The sequence below is a fragment of the Mytilus trossulus genome, chromosome 14, assembly GCF_036588685.1.
Source record: "Mytilus trossulus isolate FHL-02 chromosome 14, PNRI_Mtr1.1.1.hap1, whole genome shotgun sequence".
NCBI lineage: Eukaryota > Metazoa > Mollusca > Bivalvia > Mytilida > Mytilidae > Mytilus > Mytilus trossulus.
In genome coordinates, this window is record NC_086386.1 from 41,324,532 (window position 1) to 41,351,885 (window position 27,354).

A 27,354-nucleotide genomic window follows, 5' to 3' on the forward strand; every position below is an offset into this window, starting at 1 on the left:
GGAGATAATGCACCTTAATGATAAAACAAAGATTGATGGAATTCATATATAAAGTGTTGTGTGATAATTACAATCTTATATTTTTTATTGGCTAACTTGAATATTGTAAAATGGTTTTAAAATCCTTGCATTTAAACTTTTTTTTCTTTTAAATAAATAATTAAATCTACTGTTTTTGATAAATTTATGGAAAAAAATATATAATAGTCTTGATTGACAGGAGTTCAATAAGCGACAGGGGTAAGGTTGTCTGACATCACTTTATTACACAAGTAAACATAGTGATAAAAATAACCCAATGTTTTATATATCTAAAATATACAGTCAAAAAATTATGTTATAGGAACATGATAATCTATGTGTTCAGATATAAAGAATGTATTTCAAATAATTACATTTGTTCTTATTATGGAAACTTCAGTGAGTAATAAAAAACACAAAATACGATGTCTCTATATAAGTTTCATCACTATATATGGTTTAAATAAGAAGTATATATATTAAAATATGTAGGTCTCCAATTTTCAATAGTGAACATTACTGCTTTTCCAAAATCTTAAAAATGTATGTATAATATATAATTTACAAAGTCAAATATAATACATGTATATATACATACAGTATCAATTACAAACCGTAGACTACTAGTAACTCTTTACTCTTCTACCTACATGTATGTGTCACACTTTTAAAAATCTCTAATGCAAGTACAGTAATGTGTTCGAAATCCAATTGCATTATCAAATTCTAAGTGAAATTTCAACAAAATTTTACAACAAAAAATTAAATCCAAATATAGCCTATATATGTAATAAATAATTTTAGATGATTTCCTTAAAAAAATTCTGAAAGTTTTTGAAAAACAAAATTCAAGTGACACAATCAATGTGTGTCTTACAATTTCAGTACCAATAAAAACAATACATTCAATGTCAATCAACTAATCAGTATATATGAAAAGTTTTACTAAATGATGTTTAATTATAAAGTAAAAATATACACCAGTATATACATACAGATCAGTTTAAAAGTAACATCTAATGTCAAGTGGTAAACACTCAGGTGTATCAACATTTATGAGTATCTTATATTGCCAAATTAAAATCAATTCTTCATAGTCTTCTTCATTCATCAAAAACTTCTGATATTCTAGAAAAAAACTTGGTGCCATTATAAAATTCTTGGTTTATAGGAGTTCCATAAAAAATAAATAATCCTGCAATAACAATAGCATATGATAAAATCTAAAATACTAATAAATAATTTGTGAGACTTTTCTTAATGCTAATATGTTTATATTTCTCTTTTATTTGTTTGATAAATATTGTAGTTACATACCTTATGTTTAAAGAATTAAGTGAAATAAAAAAAGTCTAAAAACACAAGAGTAATACATGTATAAACAGAAAAATATGAAGGGTACAAAAGGAACCTATGTCTCTATAGTTAGAAAAGCATAATCAAATATTTATAGTCACATTATATCCAAATCATATAATGACTGAATAAAGGATGAGGAGAATTTAAAATAAAAGTCAACTGATGTAAATTTCTAGCGGATAGGTACATCTACATATTAATTTTACTTTCATTTAAGAATTGAATCGTTTTTTTTTGTAACGTTATTGGGGTGTAAAAGCGTTGACCAAAGTACATTTTGTTCCGCGCTTCAATCTAATTATGTGTGCATGGTCAACGCTTTTACAACCCTATGAAGTTACAAAAAGAACCATTTAATACTCATAATTACATTTTTAAGCTAGTGTGATCATGAAAACACAAAATTTATAATTGTTTTATTTAATTCACCTGTGCACTTTATTGTGGGACCACATGTTATCATGAATGAAGTTTCATTGAGTAATGCAATCGCTTAAGTAATTACATGTGATGTGCAGTAAGCCAGAATAAAGTATCATAATGAAAGAGGGACGAAACATACCAAAGGGACAGTCAAACTCATAAATCTTAAACAAACTGACAACGCCATGGCTAAAAATGAAAAAAAAAACCAACAGAAAAACAATAGTACACATGACACAACATAGAAAACTAAAGAATAAACAACACAAACCCCACCAAAAACTAGGGGTGATCACAGGTGCTCCGGAAGGGTAAGCAGATTCTGCTCCACATGTGGCACCCGTCGTGTTGCTTATGTGATTACAAATCCGGTAAAAAGTCTAATTCGGTAGGTCACATTCATGAAAGGGACGGGGGTTGTAGTTACGACGTAAGGAACATATCCGATATCATTTGTGAAACGGTTATTTCATAACGGTCAACCAACTCGTGATGGCGTCCGTAAAATTTAAAATGAAACGTACATCTAATGTAATTATGTGTCCTTATAACTACAAAGTTTCATGTAGTTTCACCGGAGTGTCACTAACAAATTGTTGCAATTATATATCCTGAAAAAAATCTTAAATTCAAAGCGGCATAACTCCTAAAAGTTTGAATCTATAATTCGTGTTGATATGCACATTTACATAATATGTCCATATAATCTTCAAATCATGATGAAATTCTTTTGTGTGGTATAAAAAGATTTGAACAACATGACAGATGGATGGGTGGGTCAAAAACACTATACTCTAGCAGTGTTTTTGAAGTATGAATAAGTAAAATATCCAGGCTGTTGTTAGGTGTAATACATACCTCACAAATCAATAAACTGCACTGATGAGTCTCTGAAATCTTCAACTAAATGGTTCACTATACAACTGGAATCTTCACCAAAGTATGTCATATCTGCCAATCTTTCACCCTCTTTTCCAGAAACTGCAGCTAAAACTGTTCCCTCATACCAAATTTCTTCTTCGTTAATCGTCCACTTGTGTTTGATTCTACGACCAACAAATTTAGTGTTTGAACACCTAAAATCATATCAATACTGTTGAATAATAGTCTTGTCTATGAAATTAATTTTTATACTATAGGATGCAACACTTTTATATATTCTACAATGGCATTAGTATAGGGGTTGGGGGGTGTTGTGATCTTATAAAACATGTTTAACAGAGTATTTGTGTCGCCTGGTCCAATGTTGCCTGGTCCAAGTTTACAGTGTTTTTGAGTTGTTAGTTTTGTATTTTTATATTTGTTGTTCATTTCTTTGTTTTGGAGTTTGGTGAACATGCATGAACAAGTACACTTTTTGTTAAATAGGGACCAGCTGAAACATTTCCCCTGGTGCATGAATTTGTGGCTGTGTTAAAGACCCATAAGTGGCCTACAGCAGTCTTCTCAATGGACAACTTGCTGTCCCAATGATACATTCGCAACATTCACAATATTCATTCTCAATTTTATAATTCCTTCTTTTACAATATTTTTTATCTGTAAGCGAACATTTCAATCAAATAGTAGCCTAAAACATGAAGACAGTTATACTCTTTAGAATTGAGTGAGTATTTAAAGGTATATAATATAGGCATATTTTATACAGAAAATATGCATTGGTGAAATTTTTTAGTTAATCTTGGGTTAGAGAGCAAGCACTGGATTCTAAAGGGGTATACAAAATAAATTTTCGAAAGAGAATTTATACTTAAAATGAAAATTACATGTTTGACAAAACAAAAACAAAAATTTCTTGAAAATACAAAAAAGTGTAAACAGAACAAAAATATGATATAAAAGAAAGAAAAGACAGCATTTCAACAATTTGTTTATCTTCAGTAGTATAACATTACAAATTCTTGTTATGCTTGGTATGAAGTTAGTGTCAGATTCAGAGGTTTTATTTTTTGGCTGCTGTGTTATGTTTTTTTTTTCCATTAATTTTTGTACATTCTATGTATGTTAGTTTTCTTGTTTGTATTGTTTTACATTTGTAATTTTGGGGCCTTTCATGTATGGTGTATGAGGTTTGCTCATTGTTGACGGCTGAACAGTGAATTAAAGCTGTTAAGTCCTGTATCGTTTCATCTCTTGTGGAGAGTTTTCTCATTGACAATCATACCACATCTTCTTTTGTGTACACTCCTATTTAATAAAAAAAAAAAGTCATTTCATGAATAAAAGTTTCAAAACTGACTAAACAGTTATCAAAAGTTTGGAAATCTTTTAACATTATAGACACTTAAATACTTAGTAATTAGAATTCAAAAGTCTATACACTTTTTAAGGGATCAGAAAGTAAATGATAGAAACAGTTGAATCACAGCAGTTTTACAAAACATCTAGACAATTCTTAGAAGGAAGTGAATGGAGAAGAAGCCAGGATTTGAAAATCAAAATGTGATTTTGAACAAACAACAAATAAATATTTTTTGCAATATTTACAGCTGATTTCCTAATGCTTGCAAAGTAAAACTTTGGTTGGCTTGCTTGCTTTGTGTGTATAGTTGTTTATGCAAGCTTTGAAAATAAGACTTTAAACAATATATATATTTTTATATTTGAATTTAAGTGTTTGTTATCCTAATATATTTGTACAATATACAATCAAAGCATGCAAGTTAACCAAAGTTTTACTCTACATGAATTAGGAAATAAGCTGTAAAAAAAAAGTTTTTTTTGTTTTAAGGTTAAAAATATAAATTTACCTCATTGATATTTTTCTTTTACCAGTGTATTGTTCAGTTGTACTTGTAGATGGCTTAATGTTGTTTTGCTGTTACTTGCATTCCTAGATGTAAAAAAGAAATCTCATATCATAAAAAGCTCATGCGTGTAATATTAAACAATTAAATGTGCAATACATCTTTTTTTAAGCCAAAGTTTATATATTTGGGCCATTAACAGCTTTGTGATATAATTTGCTTCATTATTGGCATTGTTCATTGAAATCTTAACCATTGTTAATGTGAACTTTGGCCTTTTTGTCTGAAAACCTAACCAATATTTGTAGTCCAAACATTAATCTCAGTACACAGTTTTATTGCTTGATTAATGAATGCTAGGCCACGATTCATACTTGATATCTTTATGACTGTAAGCCCCAGCATGCATAAATTTTGTATGCATATGTATTGAATCTCTCATTCATTGTCTCTTTGACATATATCTACATTTTGAGTGCTATACACCTCATTATAATTTCATTTTTGATATGAACACCTCTTCTATGTCATTTATGTGTATTAAAATGGAAATCATCCCAAACCCCATTAAGGCTGTCAGCTGTAATTTATATGAGGAGTTTATACTGTATCTTAATGATATCATTACTGATAGGGAAATATCTGTAACAATCATTATCTTATTGCTCTGGCATGTGAACTATTTTCCACTGAAAAAATATTGCTGGTTTCAAATTGTATGCAGTATGGCTGCAAAAAATGTGATGGTTGCAATACATACAAAACATAAAAATGTTTCACCTAAATCCTTTTTTTTGGTCAACATTATTAAATAATAAATTTGAATGAAAAATGTAAAGACCAGACCAATGTTTTGTGGAATTTAATGAAAATATAATTCAATTATATTTTCTCAGATAGATAGTTATACCACAAGAACTATTGACAACTACATGTTGTTTGATACATGTATCAAGTTCAACTCTTGTTTTTTTTTTAAATTACCATAACAATAATAAACTGGTTAATTTAGTATTATGTATATCAAGCTTACATACATGTATCAAGCATTTGTCAATTATAAGTCCTTGTGAACTCTATATGCATGATAAGTATTGATTATAAATATATCTGATTACAAATTTATACATTCATGACATTTCTTACTTAGAACTCTGGTTTTTGTTGGTTGTTGAATTGTCAGTATCCTTTCTTGTTGTAGTTTTTTTCTTGGCTACAGGTATTTTTCTTGGATTTCTTCTGTTTCTTGTACATGTTTTTATCTTGGAAGTGTTGACTAAAAACTGCAAATAAATAAGATAACAAATTAAAATGATATTAAAATTAGTATCCTAGGTATGGAGAATATTAAGTTATTATCATAGATTTTCTAGTGTAACTCAAATTGAAACACTTTGTATTTCTAGGGCAGCCAAATAAAAAAAATACAACTTTCAAATTGCACATTTGCAGGATTTATTTTCTCTTTAACACATTACTGAAGAGCTTCCATATATTTTTTTCTGCTTATTTCTGCTTACATTTATACATGTTATAGAATATTCTATGTAACTATTCAACTGCTCAGAGGGGGTAACTATATTCACATCTTGTGTTTTACAAAAGATATAACTGTCATGACTGTACTGCAATTTAAAAAAAATATATATTTGAGTACATGTTTAACATGTACATGTACATTTACTGACTAGATATAGGTAATTAAAAGTTCTATCAAACACCCACAATGTGATACATTTTATCATGAGTAAAGCATGTTAAATTACTGTACCATGTCATGTCAAGTGTATTTATAAAGAATTCTCATAGCTGGTTACTTTTTATGTTACATGTATATTTTTGTTCTTCCGTTTAATATTTAATATATATACTGAAACTCTTTCCTATCAATTGATTAAGATCTGAGCCTATTTTGGATAAGAACCATTAGGATTTTAGCATGCAATTTATAAATTTGATAATTGTCATAGCAATTAATTAATCCCAATTTGAGAAAATAACATGAATAAGCAATATATGCCGTACCCAATCACCAGGTTCTCTAATTCCTGGACTTTTGTTGTAACGTGGTGCAGCTAATTCCGGTAAAAATGCCAAAAAATAGAAAGCTTCTAATTTTGGAAGCATTGTATCATTCCAAAGAACCTCATCTCTGTATATCCTCTCTATGTGAATCTAATAAGGGCTAGTAGACCTTGCAATGAAGTCAAGCCAGGGTAGGCCAGATATATTCAAAAGGCCTTGACACTGAAAGTAATAGTTATGTTTCTTTTTTCAACTGGACTTTTTCATCGGTATATTGTAAACAGAAATTTGACACTTTTTTCGTTGCTTGAATGAATGACATATTCTTTTTCTGCAGAGTATTTTTAATTTCTATAACGCCCATTTCTCCATTTTCATTGACAAGTCCATCTGGACTGCAGGCTAGGAATTTGTGATTTTTGTCAATAATAAGTCCACTACTTTCAACGTTGACATTTACCGCAGATTCAGCTTTTTTCAAAATGTATTCATGAATTGAATTTCTTCTTGCCAAAATTAGAAGCTGTGAGTCTTTTTTTTCTTTCTGTTTTCCAAACTTGAGAGTTAGATTGGGTTTTTGTTTGTCTTTCAATAGCCAATATCTGATCATGAGTCAATATGCTGAGATATGTAATTATCTTTAAGTTGGTCAAGTTCTAATTTTTCTACATCTTTAGTTACTTCCATTGAGTCAGGACCATATTCATATCTTGCTTTTTTGGTGGTACTGTCAGTCCAGCTTTTCATTTTTCTTTTCCACCTCCTTGTTTTCTGTTCTGGTTTGTTTGTACAGTTTTTAGTGTTTATAAGATGTTTCTTTCGTTTATTGTATACTGTTTTAAAATAAAATCCTGCTTCATTGCCAGTTGTTTGAGACCAGACTTGGGGGGCCCACGCTGGACCTAGATTTTGTCTTGCAGCAGCTCCGTAGCATCGTGCGTGCCATGACCCACGATTACACAAGTTATAAAATTTACCCCCATCAAACTTACTTCTGACATGCATCCATGACTCTGCAATGTTTGTAGTATCATTTCCTACCAGTCGTTCACTCTTTGTAGCAAGTCTATTCAATAGGACTGTAATATCTGATAGCATTTGCTTGTCTAAGTCAGTATAAATAAGGTTGCTACTAAACCTTGATTCCTCTTGAGCTAATAAAGATGTACCTTCTGACCAAAGTAAGCTTTGACTTTCAAAAATGTCTTGAATGTCATTTGTACTTAAATTATCACTACTAGCTGTAGATGTTTCATTACGTTTCTCATTAGCTTTGCAGAAATTACTGCAGTTTTTGTGATTGCCAAATATGTGATGAACTGAATTTCTTATGTCATGTGTCAAAAGTTTTATAGCTGCAGATCGATTAGACTCCTTGGACCTCATTCTAATAGCACACCTAACTGCACTAACAATCTTTACTCTGGTTGTCTTGGTTAGCTTATTTTGACCCTTATAGTTTGGATTGTCATTTACCAGTTTTTCCAAATTTGAACGTAAACATTTGCAAGCATGATTTGAGCATTCCATTTTTGTCACAAATTTACCCCAAACGGGTACTCCTTCCTGAATTTTCGCATATACTGAGGAATCTCCATCTGCTATTAACTGCATATATCGCAAACCATGTACCTTTTCCGCCTGCTTGAATCCTTCAACTAATATGTCGCTTTCCATAGCCTGACTGGAGGCTGACCAATTCTTAAAACATATATGTTCTGGTGGTTCAGTTTGAGTATTTAATGCCCTGCTGCAGATATAACAGTATTTGTTTCGGACACCTATATATAAAATTTTGCCAGTTTGTTTACCAACTATAATTGCTACCCCACCTGAAGCATTATACGTGTGTTTGTGGGACCTTTCACTCCACCCACCATCAGCGATTACAGTTATGCTGGGTACACCTTCATTATAGTTGTTATTTTCAATGGCAATACGCCTTTCTTCTGCACCTGCTGCTAGCATTTCTTCCCCTTATACAGTATGCCCGAATGTAGCTTGTCTCAAACCCGGTGAGTTCATCGTCCCTAACAGCTCATTTAAATGAGATGCCCCATTACCAGTGACCATACTTCCCCACACTGCTCTTACATTAACATCAAAACGATTAATTTTGTCCTTAGACGTTTGTAGTCTTGAACTAGTGTTCATGGTGTGTATATAATTACACCCTTTACATTTAATGCCAAGGATACAAGCTATCCCATAAGATTTTATTTCTGTTAAATCTGTGTATGGTGAAATACCTTTTAATGCAATTTCAACAGCACGTTCACATGATATTGAATGCATTGTAACTTGTGAAATGAATGACTGCATTTGTTGAAGATCAATAAATCGGTAACCATTCTGCGTTGGTAGTTTTTTCTTTTTCAAAATTGCTTTCAAATAATTTGCATCCCTATATATAATATCATATTCAGAATCAAAACATGGTTGTTGTTTTGCTTTATTGATTTTATAGTTCAATTTGAATTTCGAAATGCAAATTTTAAGTCTGTTTCTGGGTCTACCGTTCAATTTTCTGTTGCTGTTACATGTGAATGAGAACATAGGTCTCCCCCTTTTCAAAGTACATTTCCCTTTTCTGATACATGTTCTTTTATAACGATGACCACCACCTCCTAAACCAAACTTATTGGTTCTCTTTTGATACTTCATGTCACTGTGACTAATAATATATACTTCTGCTAATCTTATTCTTGCTTGTGTGTTTAGGACTTTTACATGTGTAAGACTTTTATGACAGATGAGGCCATCCATACATTGTATGATGTTTACATACATGTTTGGAAATAGAAATACAGACTTTAAAGTTGAAATTCGGACTAAACTTACCTTTGTAAAACTGTTTGAAGCAAAATATACCTTTAAATTCACAAAATAAATTTATTAAAAAGTTATTTTAGCACCGGAAGTTTTCCCTTATCAACCCGTTGCATGCGATTGTATTTTACTTATTTTCATCAAAACCACTTACCCGATCTATATACAACTTTGCTCAATGCAAAGATATTACCAAAATGGAAATATATGCTCTACACAGAATGCAATTCTCATAAACGATTTTCTAAAATTCTCAATGTTTTCATCTTTTGTACCCTAAGAGCACTTCCGGAAGTAAATGCGTAATAGTATAGTTCTTAAAGAAATATTTTCATATTTTATCTTGTTTCAAAAATTCATGTATCATTTTCGTTGAACAACAGTTTAGAAGAATTCAGTAAGTTTTTTTTTCGAAAAACGATGTAAATTAAATGAGATATCAATACCGCGTAGTAATTTAACAATCAGACCGGGAAAGACAAAATGTAAACATTACGAACATGCTCAAGATTTTTTTTTTTTTTTTATACTTTGTAAGTTAAACTTCAATGGAATAGTCAGAAGTTCCGGCTGAACATGATTGCCATGAAATGAATGTGAAAAATATCAAAACTAACACATTTCGATTCTTCTGTGCGTGTGTTAAAAAAATCGTCAATAGTTTTCTTTAAAACCCAAACATGGCGGCCTCCATCAACACATAGGGACACATGTTTAACACCAAGGTACTGCATTATTTGGGGGGAAATAACCAGAATAAATGCTAGCACGGTATTTATCATAATCATATGCATCACTATATGTATACAAGATTACCGAAATGTGTGATTTCAATGTGCTGGATTTTCTATAAATTTTGCAATAATTTCAATAAATAAACTGAAATAGCTTCGTTAGGTACAACTTTTAACAAAAAATAATAAGTCAGAAGCCTTTCCCCCAATATGAATTACAGAGAAAACCTCAAAAGTTGGCATGTTTCCTCTGTTATGTTACTTTATTTTGGTATTAAAATTTTTTTAGTTTGAAAGACCAAGAAGGGTACATAAACCTTAACATGTTTCGTGTTTTTATACATAGTATGTTATTAGAATACATACTTTTGATTATATTATAAAAATGAGTTCCTACTCCAATTTTACTAAGTTTATAAAACAGTCCTGTGTGATTAACCGTATCAAAAGCTCTTCTAAAGTCAACAAAACATGATTATAATGGTTTCGAACCTTTTTGTGTGTGTTTATCTATTAGAGTTTTTAAGACAAAAAGATGATCACTAGTCATTTTACCTTTAGAGAAACCAATTTGTTCTTGGGATATAATGCCATGCTTTTCTAAATATTTTTCTAATCTATCATTTAATATTCTAGTAAACAACTTTCCAATATTACTAATTATTACAATTATATACATGTATAATATGTGTCAATTAAACGGAAGATATTCTCCAATAGATATCGTATATTTTAACATGGCAGACACCACGTGACACATTTATTTGTTTGATTTGCAAGCTTGGAGTATCATTTTAACTGGTCATGTAGCTTCCAATAGTCGACCTCACATGTTTACACCATCTGTTTTTTCAATAAGGATGAAAGATTTTCCTTTCAGCTTATACCTGCATTGAAATGACTACTTTTCTGATTGGATTCCATTAATATATCCCCCATAACTAGAAATTAAAGAAACAACAGACACGGCTTCCTCCGCCTCATTTTTAGACTTATACCTCGATTGTGACATAGGTCCGAGACCTCCATTGTCGTTCCTTGATTTTGATATAGTCCCTAGTGTTGACAGTGGGTTACTTGTCATTACTTTTTATTACTCTTCCAAATTTATTTCTCCATGTTTAATGCCTCAAATTGCAAGAAAGGGGATGAAATTACATTGTAAAAAAAATTGGGTCCAGAATTTTAAAGGAAAGTAGTGATATGGTCCAGCTGAAAAAGGTTGAAAATGAGCACTTCGGAATCTGTCAAAAGATTTCAAGACGCCCTGAACATAAAATTGTCCATATTTTCAGTTAGAGCTGATGAAGTTTTCTATAATTTTGATATAATTTGTCCCAAAAGTAGTACAACACACTGTAAAAGTTTCTTTGAGAAAGCGCAAGTGGGATTTTTTTATTTTCATTTATGTTCTAAAAGAAATGCACTACGAATTAAATGTGTTCTTGGACCATACATGGTCATCTCAGTACCAGAATCTATGACAAACGAGACGATTTTATTTTGGAATTATCCAGTTCCCCCACCTAAGTACCAATATTGCAACTTCACCTGCATACTGGATATACATTTTCCAAATCATTCAACTTACAGCTGCTATTCAAACTTTGTATAATGTCACCAGTGTCTGAGTAGAAAGCTGATGAATCAGGGTTATGTCACAGAGGTTCAACGGAAGGTACCAAGATCATGTTCGTAAATATTCCTTGTCAACTTCACAAATAATACACGATGGTCTTAAAGTATAGATACTAGGTTCTGATGTTGTTTATCATCTTAATAAACTTGTCATAGTATTCTTTTAAAATTTGTCTTTATGGATTATACTTTTACTGTTTAGTCTGTTTTTCAATGTGTAATTGTTCTTTGGTAAAGATCTTGTATTCTTGTATTGCATTTTTGCTGATGTGCTTTTTCTATATGTCCTTTTGTGTTTCTTTGTTATATATTTATTTGTTTTGAAAGTGATAAAGATTGTAACACAATGTTGACAGCTGTACCCCTATTGTTGACATTTTTACCTATTATATCTGTATGTTTTGTTCACACATCGTTGTCAATATAATCAAATGTTATGCGACTGTCATACAAATGAGAGGTTTAGCTAGCTATAAAACCAGGTTTAATTCACCATTTTCCACATAGGAAAATGCCTGTACCAATAATTAGAAATATGACAGTTGTTATACATTAATTTGATGTGTTTGAGCTTTTGATTTTGCCATTTAGTTTTCGGTATATTTGGTTATTAAACTTTTTAACACTACATACTCGATACCATATTTCCTAAAATTATTTAACCGAACGATGAAGAACATGCTTTTCCTTCATTTCATTTAAGACAACTTATTTTAAATGACAGAAGTGTGTTATTTTGCTATCCAAAATATTTTTTGTGATTATTTGCTTTTTTTTTCAAATTTGTATCTTAGATTAGTTATAATCATGCATTTTTATAATGGATTTTGTAAAAGACCCAACGATTTCTATTCGCATTATTGTCACGTCTTGTAAACAACAATACATTATATATATAAGTAGGTCTAAACAAGTGATAACATTACGACAGATCCATCCATTGGGTTACCAGTGAAGGTGATACACGGCTGAAATTACATATTATATTCATATCCACTCTAAGTATCAGCACAACAATAATAAATCTGAAAATTTGCGGAAGTAATTTTTTTTTCTTTCCTCGCTGGTGTTCGAACTCATGCTGTGGATATATCGAGACAACATCACCTGTACAATGTCCAGCGCTCTAGACCACTCGGCAATTAGACTGAACTGAAACATTCAGCTTTCGGCAGCCTTGTGTGACCTTTACTCGTCAGTAAAATCTACAGTTGTAAAACAAAACATGATATATTAGGCATGAAGATAGAATTGATTGCAGATTAGCTAAATTATCGTTGTTTTATCGATATCTCAACAGCATGAGTTCGAATCCAGGCGAGGGAAGAACAAACATTTACTCTATCAACCCCCAAAAAGTTGTGACTTGTAATAGAGAAGTCTAGATGACCCGAATAATGATTTTTTTTATATTCTTACTACACTAATGTACTACAACAACGATGAGTAATGTCAAAATATAAAGGTAAAACTAGAAAAAGAATATGCCTTATGTTATCTCAACTTTCATATTGTATTCTACTTCGACAAGGATTTGCAAGCTTTATATACCGTAATAAAATATAATCAAATGACACGAAAATATAGCATTGACACTTTATTGACTTTATTTTGAAAATTTGAAAAAGAGGTAGATAATACAAAGGGAATATTAAAAACTCATATGTCCAGAGGAAACTGACAACACCACTGCAAACTAAACTAAAAGAAGACAAAAAGACAAACATGTTAACACAGCGCTTCATAGAAAAACTTAGGACCCAGCAATACGAACACCATCTAACACTGAGGTTGGTCTCATTTGCTATGTACGGGTAAACCAAAACTGCTAGCTCACATAGCTGCATCCCTCATGTTGTTAATGAAAAGTACACATTCGAAAATAAGCGCATTTTAGTGATATCACAATCAAAATAAAGGAGACGGGATTATGGTTACGACAATTGGAACATATATGTAGTCATCTGTGACATTGATGTTCCAGGTTCCAAGATATTAAATACTTGTTCATTGACAGTGTTATATATACGTATTTACATATATGTTTACAAATAGAAGGACAAATGAATAATCATATAATATCGGTGTCATTATTTTCAGCAAATATGTGTCCATGTAGATGTGAATATAGGAGAAAACTAGAACATTGGGGTTCCAAGATAGTTACAAATAAAACACAGGAAGAGTTGCTGAAGGAACTAGAATCAGAATTACAGAATATTAAAAAGGAACTAGCAGTAAATAAAACACAACTATCGTCCAGCATCCGCAGGCGATCATCGGCCCCCGATAAACGCAAATCTTCTGAGACGATTGGATTAGCCGGTGTTGCTTTTATTTGTATTGTCGTTGGACTGGTTGTCCTTGTTGATTTACTCAGTTTAATTAAGTTTGTAAAGTCGACAATTACCTTTTGGAATTCCAAGAAAATAGGAGAAAAAGCAAAGGACAAGAAGAGGAAAATATTTGATATTCACAAAAGGAAAACCCAAACTTCAGAATCTTCTGCATGAGGGTAAAATTCTAGCAAACGAATAACTTTATGGCTTATAATTTCGAATGAATTTGAAAGAAAACTAGATATCTAGATAGGCTGTTTAATATCAAGTTGATTAGTGTGATTTAGAAACAAAATTTTCATTGAACAATATCTTTAATACCAATGTATCTATTAGCAAGTTTGGCAATAATTATTAATTAAAAATTATAAACACTTATATACATGTACCTATGTAGATTAAATTTCTGTCAGAACGACAACTCTTTTGTTGAAGAATCCACCTGGACGATACCAATTTTCAAGGCATACAATAATGACCTGTTTATGGTAATTATTTTCCTTGATTAAAATGCAAACTTTCATTTTCTTAAACATTAATTCGTTTGATAGTTATCGTGTGCTGCTGATAAAGACATAAACAATACTGTCCTTCATTTTTTAGACTGAATTACAAAAAAAACGTCGGAAACGCACATTTTAACTTTTGAAACAAATACTATGAAATGTTGTTAATTTATCGCTAAAATAAAGTGGCAATATCTGAGATGAATTTGATTATGCAACACTCGTCATTACACTTTTAAAACAAACCAGAACTAACACATTCGTGGAACTTGGAAAATCTTATTGTGTCACTCTATTGGAAAATACATTAACCTATGGATATTCGTTTTTGTGTTATTTGTATATGTATCACGATGTCTTGCTCTATTCGTGTCAGTTCTGAATAATTTGATATATATATATATTTTTATCGTTGTGCAAATCTTTAGAGTAATATAATTTATTCCTTATCTGCATAGTATCGTATTTATTAGACGATCCGGTACATAGTAAATTTGCTGGTTGGTCCTTTTTATAGAATATATATATATACGAGTCTAAATTGAAAACTATGTTCAAACCTATGATTGCGTTGGATAAAAACCGATTTTTTTTTACGTGTGCATGTAAATCAAATTTCTTTGTAGAAGGGCCTAAAAACAACACAAACAACATTTTCCAAAAAGACCCTACAAAAGTGAAAAAGTATATTTAAACAAAACGCTTTTGACTAACAGGTCGAACAACTGATGTTCTTTAATCCTGCTGACTTCCATTGGCGATTGCCAAAAGAAATTGATCACAAGATGTAACAAAATGGATCCTAATATAAATTTAATACTAAACAGAAAACAATTTAACTTGTGGCCACGATGTTATGCCACAAATATACGGTGTCAATATTATGTTAGTACATCAGATCCGGATTTCGACCATAAATGTCTCTTCAGTGATGTTAGGGATCGAAACGGTTATTGGAAGGCCACATAAAAAGTACCCTCATTTTTAGAAAAAGTACCTCATTTTTAGATAGACTCGACTCTTGAATTTAAAGGGTCAATATAGGATGAACGGATCATGTAAACCGGAGGGAAAATATGATACACGCCCAAACGAAAAAATATAAACGAGTCTAAATTGAAAACTACATTCAAACATATGATTGCGTTGGATAAAAACCGCAATTTTTATACGTGTGCATGTAAAACAAATTTCGTTGTAGAAGGGTCTAAAGACAGCACAAACAACATTTTCCAAAAGACCAAAATAGTGAAAAAGTATATTTAAACAAAACGCATTTGACTAACAGGTCGAACAACTGATGTTCTTTAACCCTACTGACTGCCATTGGGGATTGCCAAAAGAAATTGATCACAAGATGTAACAAAATAGATCTTAATATAAATGTAATACTAAACAGAAAACAATTTTAACTTTTGGCCACGATGTTATGCCACAAACACACGGTGTCAATATTTTGTTAGTACACCAGATCCGGATTTCGACAATAAATGTCTCTTCAGTGATGTTAGGGATCGAAACAGTTATTGGAAGGCCATATAAAAAGTACCCTCATTTTTAGATAGACTCGACTCTTGAATTTTAAGAGCCAATATATGATGAACGGATCATATAAACATGAGAGAAAATATGATACAACCCCAAACGACACATTTATATAAACGAGTCTAAATTGAAAACTACGTTCAAACCTATCATTGCGTTGGATTAAAACCGCAATTTGTATACGTGTGCATATAGATATGTGTATATATATATATATAAATATACCTTTTTACTCTATCTAATGATCAGTTACTATAGAATAACTGTCATGTACTTTATGATATTGTTGAGTTGGGGATGGGGTATTATATTTAATTCTTAATTCTTTGTTTATAAAAAAATGCATTGCCATTCAAAAGTGAAGAAACACAATAATTCTGAACAGCCTGTTAAAAACTGTTGACAAAATAATCTGCTTTTCCGCTATGAAAGTGTGACGAAAATGAACCCATAGCCCCCTGTCATTAACTAAGTTGTTGATAGATTACTTACTTACACTATGACTTGCATTTTTCATTCATCGTAACAATTCATTTGAGTCTTGCTTCATGCAGTTAAAGTGATATTTCTGTTATAACTTGATAATCATAATCATGATTGATCATGTTTATATCTAGATTAAATAGTGAGTTTTACTTCACGTTACAAAAAAGTAAAATCACAAAAATACTGAACTCAGAGGAAAATCAATTAGGAAAGTCCATAAACACATGGCAAAATCAAATAACAAAACGTATCAAAAACGAATGGACAAGAACTGTCATATTCCTGACTTGAGCCATAGAGCGTATCAAACTGACACGCATTAGAAAAGAATATCCCACTTTAATGGGGTCGATAAACTAGGATGTAAATCCTGCAAATCTTTGTAGAAAACGATATTTCTTTACGGTATATAAGTCAGATAATTCATATTCTAAGGTTTTTTATGTCGTAATTCCTATGGCGAGTGGTTGCATATGTATACACCTCTCACAGCCAAATATACGCCTTGTTTTGTTTTAATTGTACAGTCGGATAGAAATACAGGGGCCAATACTTCAAATACATCAATTAACACGGTGGGTATGGTTGTGCTGCGAGAAAACATTATGTGCTGGTGATTTGGTCCTGTCAGGTGCTGGTGGGTCCTGATTCTGTGCTGGTGGGCTTGTTTACATTGTATCAGAACGGCAATAAAACGACTGTTTTGTTGCTTAATTTTTCTCTGATGCGTCATAAGTACCTTCCAAAGTATATTACAACAATATTATATTGCAAAAGTCGTGCAAGTTCGTTAAACGGAATTGTCCTGACGTTGTGCTGGTGATAAGAAAAACTGTCCTGGTTCTGTGCTTCCATGTCCTGGTTCTGTGCCTTTATATTTTACTAAGTAGTTAAAAGTGGCATATATTCAAGATCATTGATGCTCTACTGTTATTGAATAATTAACTTATGTCTGCTTTCTTGAATTTGAAATTGTTGTGAATCTGTTTACTGTTATTATGAGAGAAAAAATACCCCTAATTTTTTTTTTAATTAACTGTAATCTTATTTATTGGCTTGTTAATGGAACCCTTCCTGTCCCCTTTTAAGATAAGAAAATATGTTTACGATTTTCGGGATAACGATCATTTTGCAAGATCACCAAAAAACGTTGTAATGTATACACTACTTATATAAAGTAGATGATGTAGTATGTTTGTTGTCAACAAATTTCCATAAGAAACCACAGGAAGTATGTGTTTACAACCATACGTCATCGTACGACCTTCAACAATAACCCATAAAATAAAAATGTAAAAGGTTTTGCATAAAAATGGCAAGCATAAATATAGAACAAAGGACTTTCTGAGCGTTTGAATCATATGTCTTTAGCAGCTTAAAACGCATTTGTTTGTGAACAATTAAGTGCTGACTATAAGAATGACAATAGTATTTCGGGTGTGTTTGGGGCTTTTTTTGGGGGGTGGGGGGTGGTGATGGGGGATAATATAGTATAGTAAATATCACTAAGCTTTTAAGTTTTGTGTGTCAAAGACACCATCTCTGTAGTAATGACTCCTTACTAAGATATTTCACTTCATCCATTTTTTTTCGGCATTTTTTTCAATTGTGAATTCTTAGTATTATTATATTAAAATGTAGCCTTAATTTATATTTAAAAAAACTGACTTTAAAGCCAGATATATCAAACATTTTTGTTTCCATCTATCCGTTTTCAAGACTATAACAATCAACGTAAACACGCCTGGAAAGTAAAATGCGTACTCGGCTGTCTGTAATCGACCATTTATAACGCCCTCCTGAAAAAACAAGCCGGGGTGGGGGGTTCAGAGATGCAAATTAAGTACTTAGATCAATATTTTATCTTTTCGTGTATGGTTTATGACCCCTTCAATGGCCTGTCAATTACGAAATGTGCAAACTGCAATTGTATCAAAACAGAACAGACAATGAATAATAGAGATAAAATGTTGTACATATATCAAAGGGAAACTTCTTGCAAAGCATTGTTATTTATAGTTAATTATTGTATTTAGTAGAAAAAGAGAATTTGGTAAAAATAAAATCACTATTTTTGTAGAAAATTCACAGACCTTTGTACAGAGATTTTTGTTATGTTTAGCATGGGATCGTTATAAGATCATATATAAGCTAACCTGTGTCGAGGGGTCGTGTGAGGTTCATTTATTGTCTTGGCGTCCGCAATTACAAAAAGATCTTTTCTGAAATTGATACTGGACCAAATGTTACCAAATGATTTTTCAAGAGTATATCTAGGAAAAACAATATTCATCAACAAACATGACCACTGTCTGTTAAAATGTATTCGAGTTTTTAGTTACAGACGACTCCATTGAATTCTTTGGTTAGCTTGCTTGTTGGCTAAACCGTGAAGTCATTGTTAGGTAAGGTATACTACCCTCCTTTTCCTTTAGCCTGGTCCTACAGACAGAAAGATGTGTCATTTGTCGGACTAGTCTACTCCTAAAGTAAAGTAGTTTACATAACCTAACAATGACTTTTCTGTTCAGCAAGTAAGATAACCAAAGATATTACCTTTGTCTACACACTCATTGAAATCGGCTTTAATATTGCAAAAGTTCAAGCAATTGGGGCAAAACTTACCGAGTAAACAAACTCAAAATGTCTACCTACCTTGCGCATTTCAGAAAATTCAGATCAGATAACGAAACTGGGTCCAGCAACATTTATAAGCAATTTAATATTTTGATCCTCACAGTTTCCATTCACCACAAATATTCTCGTTACAACGAATCATTTTAAATACAAAAATACCAGCTGCAGCCTTTTGTTTATCTATTAATATATGTATACGGATAAAGTTATGAAAGGCAGCAGGGTCACCAGGGTGAGGAGTCCAAGTCATCTGAAATAAATGCTAAGCATAGATCTAGAAAGCGACAGATAATCATGACATTAAAAAAACTCTCTTCTTTTCGACTTTTTTACTCGACACGATTGGGATTAAAAAAAAACTATTGATTTCTTTTTTTCCTATGTATTCTTCCGTACCATTTCCTTCCATTTATGATCATTAAATTGAACTGTAAATATTTCTTGGTACCTCCTTCTTAATTAATTTATCAGTCTTATGTAAACATAATTATGACAATAACTGGTGTAAGCACATAATTCACTGCACACTTTTAAAGTTCTACTTCATCAAACAATAAAATGTGAACCTAAGTTTTGAGACTTTTTTAATCGACACGATTGGGATTTTTGTATATGAGAACATAGTTTATCTATTAGTTGAAAATGCAGCTTTGAACTAGCTTTCAGTACCTGCGAGCATTCATTGTTCAATAATGCGTGTCTTTGTGTTATTATTTTACGTGGTACATTGTTGTGTTGGTACACCACTGTAACAATGAAGGAGGAAATGAGGAGGGTTGGTTGGATGGAAGTGGGGAGCGCTAACAAACATGTCTATGCAGCATGGACTTTGATAATTGTTGAAGCATCAATGTAAGGGGCATTTAATATCTTAATAAAACTATTCTTATTTTAGATACTATATATTATTATCTGATATTGAACGAAAGATGTGCCCTTTTATGTAATTATGTTATACAAGTTACGATCATTTGAAAACACATATTAAACAGCCAAATGGATGCACAAGAGTTAAAATAGGAGTCATAGATCCTATTGACAACAATTATCTGCCCAATTTTATTGATTTGGTAACATTTGTTTCAAATATGACCAACTTCTTATCCAAAATCACCAGCACCGTATCAGGACCTACCAGCACAATGACAGGACCCACCAGCACAGTATCAGGACATGAATAAATTGAGAAAATGCTAAATTTTAATAAATTGCAATGTTTTTTCACAAAATAATCGAAGGATTGATTTGCATTCAATAGTTAACAAACAGGAATACAATGCAACAGCAGAAGGTCACCAACAGGTCTTCAATGTTGCGAGAAATTCCCGCACCCGGAGGCGTCCTTGAAAAGACCGATTTTTTTGAGCTACAACTCCTTCGAACCCATACAAAGTCGAAATATTTGTGATTTGACGTATAAATGTAGTATTTAACACTGCTTGAATTTGTCTTTGAACTATATTTTTTCCACAGAAAAAGTCAAATTTTGAGAAAATACCCACCATGTCCATATATATAGATACCATAATTGATCCGTGTCTTATACGCTATTGCGCATGCTCAATCAATGTACTGCCCACACAATTTATCTAAAAAAATAAAGTATTGTAAGACAGGGATATATATTCACCATTCCAGGCCCCTTTTACTGCAAAAAACACTTATTGGTTTGAAAAAAATCAACTATCTGTCATCAGATGTATTCTGAATTTTAGGCTAAAATAAACCCTTACCAGACCTTTTAATTTGAATTGCCATTGAGTTAAGTTTATCGTAACGATGTCAAAAAGCTAATTTCCCATAGTGAAAACTAAATCCTTTTGTAGCATATCCTTCATATTTGCTAACCGACCGGCTTCAAACGAACTTTTTTTATTAAAGGGTCCCATATCATTACTCATTATATTTCCCATTAATATATAGAGTGAAAAAAGTTGTCCGATTTATGATAATTTGGCTACACACTGACTTGCAAGGACGTTATGTATCAGAGAGGTAGAAAATTTTAATTTGAATCTGACGGTTGTTAATAATTTATACCTCGAAGGATTGATTTGCATTCAATAGTTAACAAACAGGAATACACTACAACTAGAATGCAAGTAACAAACAATTTAAATAACAAAAAACCTAAATTAACTATACTTGTGTAGAGAATCCACATTCCCACTGTGCGCTTTTTGATAAAAAGATGGACAAAGTGTATACATACATTAATGGATATTACATATTTTGATTAATTTGTCTTTTTCAGAAATATTCAAATTTGGAATCAAATAATAATTTGCTTTTCAAAATCTAAAAGGTTCATTTTCTATTCTATTAAATCAAATGCTTGACAAAATCTTTTTCATATTCTCTTTGATTTTCCCCCAAAAGTCTAAACTTTGTTTTTAAAAGATATTTCTCATATTTTCCAAATTTTAAATATTACACTCCGGCTTTCTCGTCATTTTTCCGTTAGCATGGTTTGTAAACTGAATTACATAGTTTCATATTTTTCATGTCAGGGTCTTTTGAAGCCGACTATTTGGTATAAGACCCCATGGTTTGAGGCCGCACGGCTGCCTATGATTACTCCCATCAGCAGCATTTGTACCTTAGTTGAAAGTTGTCTCGTTGGTAACCATGTCACATATATTGATCTTTATGTAAATCAGCATTGATTTAAATTCAAAATTGATGATGCTTTATGACAAAGAAAAATAATAAAAGGTCAACAGCGAAAAGTACATAGATAATATCACATTCACTATATTGTTTAATCAAATTCTATATAATTTGCACAGATAACAATTAAAATGTTGTTTTCCGACCCTACACAATCGTTTAAAGGAAGTACTTTATTTAAAGTATTGTATTACACAACTAGTAAACAGGTGGACGATTGTTGAAATTGTATACAGCTCAGGAACATAACAATATGATAATATTTCAAATTAAAAAAGCTAGATTATTGAACAGCCTATTGCTTTTCCGCAACATCATTGTGATGAAAATTGTTTCTACGGGTATTGTGAGAATACTTGTAATCAGTGTATGTAAAGTGCGGATCCTAAAATATCATTTTTACTGTATGTGCCATAAATGTCTAATGTAGAATGATAAATAAACAGACGAACTTTTTTTAATTTTTGAAGAAAATGAAGAAAATGAGTTAAAATGTATATGTTCAGAAATACATAATACTAATAAAACATAGTAAGAGATATGAGCGGGGTTTTATCGCGCCTAAAGCCATCCAGCTGTGAAATATATACCAAAATAGGTGAATATTTATGACATTTCACGAACAGATCGTGCAGGTGCTTTATAACTAACAAGTAAGATGTTGTTGCAGTAAAAAATATTCATTTTAATACAATTATTAAAGTTGTATAACGTAGAATATCTTTTGTCCTTCAATTTTAATCATATTTAACTAAATCCCACTATGATGATTTCGTAATGCTAGTCATGTTTACTGTCGAATAATGAAACTAATCATTCTTTTTCACTGTGGAGCGAATCATTAGTATTGTATATGCGGTATAATTATTTTTTTTATCTATTACAGCTCTTTTCTTTAAGCATGTAGAGCAAGACTTTAGTTGATTTGCTTGCTTTTTTTTGTTGGATAATCATTATGATAACACCCAATTCAATTCAAATATTAAAAATACAGGTTAAACTATGCCTATTCATATGGTTTAAAAATGTCAATCTTATTTACAAAGTTTGTATAAACAATTATACAAAAAAAGCAAGCAAGCCAACCAAAGTTTTGCTTTACATGCATTAGGAAATTAGCTGTAAAGCCTTAATTTAGCCGACTTGCTCAAACAATAGATAAAGTAAGAGAAAGATTTGATAAAATTTTACTTACGGAGGAAAGTTTGGTTTTAAAACACTCTTATAAATTCAATAGAAATAACATTTATTTCAAATGTATTCCATTTAGTTTCTTATAAAGCGTATAGGAATTCTTTATCCTTATTTTTTTATCCATTTCCATGACACTTCACCACTAATTACGTACATCTTGATATAGATTGCACCTTTGTTTTCCCGTTTAAAAGGTTTTACACTGGAGCCCTTTATAACTTGCTGTTCGGTGTGAACCAAGACTTCATGTTGAAGACCGTATTTTGACGTAAAATGGTCTACTTTTATAAATTGTGACTTGGATGGAGAGTTGTCTCATTGTCACATACGACATCTACATATGGCCCAAAAACGAAACGAGACGGGATAAAAAGGGATAAAAAAATCCACACTACTTTTTTGATATATTTATGATGGGCTTAATATGAGTCAAAATAGAGTAAAATAATGGGTCGCATTTGGGTATAAGCGTCACGTCGGATTGCCGATTTTTTGCAAGCGTGACAGGTGAAAGTCAAATGATTGTGTAGTGAAAAACGGGAAATGAAGTCTAGCGGGACACGGATAATTACAAAAAATTAGAACTGCATAGTATAAGCGGGATACGGGAATCTGACAAAACAATAAGCGGAATACGGGAATCTGCCAAAACAGTAAGCGGGATCCGGGATCAGAACCCCCCATTGAGACCCCAGAATAAGATATTTTTGTATATTCATCCTATTGTTACAGTCATGCCTTCAATAACAAATGTATCCGATGCATGCATTTTCTTATATTTTTGGTCCCTTTTTCAATTTTGTGGGGTCCAAATTATTAGACAAAATTCCTTTAATATAGATATTTGGAATTCGTTGACATGCTGAATCTAACCGTGTATCTAGTTTGGGGATTTTTTGCCTTGTTGCTGAAATAGCCCACATAGAGTTCCAAAGGGTCTAAAATCAACAAAAATGAATTGTAGCATGCATTTCGTGTACAATAACCCAAACGTGCATGGTTTTACCTCTGCGGTAGTATCCATTCGCGGATCTAGATTTTTTCATAAGTAGGGGCCCACTGACTGCCTAAGAGGGCCCGCTGCTGTCACGCTCCAGTGATTCCCTATATAAGTTAAAGTCAAGGAGAAACGTAATCTGAAGAATACAATATGACATTTTAAGAATCGCTTTTGTTACAAGTTTGAAAAGCTATATATTTGATGAAGAATGAATGAGGAGTTTGTATTTCAATTTGAAAATACATGTATCATAAATCCTAAAGTCATCAACTATTTTTTTTTTCATTTGTTGCAAGTGCATTTATCACATAATTCTACAATAAAAATTCCTCGCATCTTTGAAAATTCTACATTAATAATGACTGCACTAACAGTGATAATTCATCGCATCTATAGTTAAAATGGATCGCTTTCAATAATCGATAATCTATATTATGATGCTTTTATAACACTTATTTGAACTTTAATGCTATGTTTGTATATTATAAAGACATATCACAATGAAAATTTGTTAAAACTTAACTTAAAATCCTTTTACTTGATATTTTCAAAACGTAAACAAATACAGTTTTCCCATGATCCTTTATTCTACAATAGACATACCCGCATATAACAGTAAAAATGAACTAGCTGGATTCGCACTTTATATACACTGTGTAATCAGATTCGAGATTGCTAGATTGCTAGAAAGTAAAGAAATCTTGTCATTGTTTGATATATAATCTATCGTTTATAGAATATGCATGTTGTATCGTTCCATTTTTTTTAGTCGTGCGTTCTGTAAGCTAAATGATCATGCGGTTTTTTTGTTGTTGTATTTCTTTTACAAAAATATTTTTAGATTCAATGATAAAATAGAATGCTGCATGTTAAATGCTTGGATTTGACTGTCAACATTTGAATCAAAACGAATATTGTTGCAAAAAATCTAATATGAAAGGTCTAAAATGAAATTTAAAAAAAAAATGTTGAATGATGAAAAACGAATATTAAAAAGTTAAAACGAATATAATTAGTTTCAAAAAACGAATAATGAATGTGGAAAAAGAATGTTCGATATGAAATGTAAACAGTGGATGTTTGAAATCTGAATTCTGGTTTATAAATCGATTGATGCAAATAACAATTTGAATAAACTAAATTAATGGTTGGAAACCTGTAATGTTGAATATGGACACCAGTCTAATTCATTGAGTTAGTAAACTACATTGTTCTGCAATCCTAGATTGAAAATGTGAAATTCGAAGACAAATAGATTTAATTATTAATTAATTTCAAAAATAAAAATTACCAATATTTGATTTAGATTTAAAACAGTTCGTTATGTTACGTTTCAATCAGTTAAATGGGCCGTGTCTATTTAATTGCAGGATGCTTTATTTTTTAAGACTTTTTGTCATTTCTATGTTCCAGCTTTTGATAGAATCACAACTAAGTAAGTACATAGATTGCATATATTCTTTTCTGCTTTTATTTATAATGTATCATACTTAATTCCACCTTTTACTAAAAAATATGAAATACAATTGTTTTATCGTGTGTCTTCGTTTTTATTCTCCTCTTCTTATTCATTAAAAAAGTCTATAGAAAAATATCTATAATATTGCTTTATATGAAATACAGATACTGTTTTTAATGATATGTATTAATTAACAAGGAGTATGTTTTTGGATTGATGACCTAAAGACGACAAAACACAGTTACCCGTTTATATATATTTAATTCTTGTATTGATGATGCTTCCCTGACGCAATGGTCCCAGCAACCTATTGCCATCAGTTGGATTCGTTTGTGGTTATCGTCTGTTAGGTAGATTGAAATATTCTCTTCTGAAACAAGAAAATCATTTTAAAACAAAATAGGCCACAATCTTTATGTAGATATCAAATTCATCAACTGTGTACGACGAATTCGAATTCCGACCAAAATTACCCTATGGCTCAATATAGAACGTGTGGGTAAAATCAATGTTTTCCTTTATCATCCACATAACTGCTATTGAAAGAAAGATGCTTACATGTAAGTATCTAATGTCAAGGTACATCAAAACTGTAATACTACAATTAGAGGAGTTGTTTTCCGTAGATAATAAATTTTACATTTTTTGTTCTTTCTTTGCTTTAATCTGTAAACAAACAAACAGAAAGAGACAAAACCGCTATTGCCCTTATATGATGATGTTTTACCTTGATTTCGTTTATTATCTTGACAAATATAAAAAATATATTGAAATTTTAAAAAGCAAGACTGATGAACAGGACGAGACGTCAAACACGTCAACGTGACTAAACATATTGGTTAACTCTTAACAGAGTTATTTCCTTCTATTAATGAGTTTCACCAAAACGTGAACATACATGTTTGAAGGTGCAGGAGAGCGACCCATGCTCTCTATAGTCTCTTTTTAGGAACATGTCAATTTTGGGTTGTACCATCTAGCAAAATTGGATAGTGGATTCACATATGGTTTTAGTGCAATAATTTCAATTACAATTGAACGTCTCGTCTGTTCTTTGTTGACATATTTTTTGTAGTGATAAAGATTATAACACAATGTTGACGGATGTACCCTATATTTGACATATTTAACTATTATGTCTGTTTGTTTGGTCACACATAGTGGCCAATATAATGAACTTTTTAGCACCTGTCATTCAAGTGAGAGGCTAGACATCATCAAACTATGTACCTGTCCACCACTTTCTACATAAAAAAAAACGTTTCTCGGAGTGCGGTACTTTTGTTTCTTAACATTAATTACACAGGACTCGTCAAAATTACTTCGTATAAAAAATTTCTGTTAGAAATAATGATTGAATTATATATTTCTACCAAAAAAAATGGGTTACTTCGGAAAAAGGCAATAACCGCTATTATTAAGTACCGATGATCAGATATCGATGATATAAAATATCAGCAGCGAGTCACCCTATGAAGAGTAAGAGCAACGAACGAGACAAAAAAGCCTACACATTGGTGTCGAGTAGAAGATATCAGGTTGTCTGCATTTCATAACGCAGTTATCTGCATTTCATTATGCAGATAACTTGATATTCAATGTATCGGGCTATATTTGCATCTTTTGAAAGTGTTTTTTGTATGTTTCACCAGCAAACTAGACGATGACCTACCAAAGTCGGTTTAAACATTATATCGCCGTTGTTATTTCTGGGCCAAAGTTTTGAACGACAGGTTAATATT

The 27,354-nt window shown here is 31.5% G+C and overlaps 1 protein-coding gene and 1 long non-coding RNA gene across 3 annotated transcripts in view; one reads left to right on the forward strand and one right to left on the reverse strand.

The window, feature by feature from the left end:
• LOC134696576 (uncharacterized) overlaps positions 1-14,433 on the forward strand; it is a 42,294-nt gene extending 27,861 nt beyond the window's left edge. The window contains exon 7 of the mRNA XM_063558431.1: positions 13,877-14,433. Coding sequence (XP_063414501.1) covers positions 13,877-14,289 — 413 coding nt within the window. The 3' untranslated portion in view covers positions 14,290-14,433. The remainder of the gene's footprint in view (positions 1-13,876) is intronic.
• Positions 2,754-9,707, reverse strand: LOC134696321 (uncharacterized). Of its 2 annotated transcripts, XR_010102929.1 has the most exons (4): positions 9,559-9,707; positions 5,697-5,833; positions 4,554-4,636; positions 2,760-2,879 (listed from the first exon to the last, which is right to left on the reverse strand). It is a non-coding gene; the product is annotated as an uncharacterized LOC134696321 (long non-coding RNA). The 2 variants fall into 2 exon arrangements; XR_010102930.1 differs by lacking the exon at positions 4,554-4,636 and having other exon boundaries at positions 2,754-2,879.
• Positions 14,434-27,354: the final 12,921 nt, after the last annotated feature.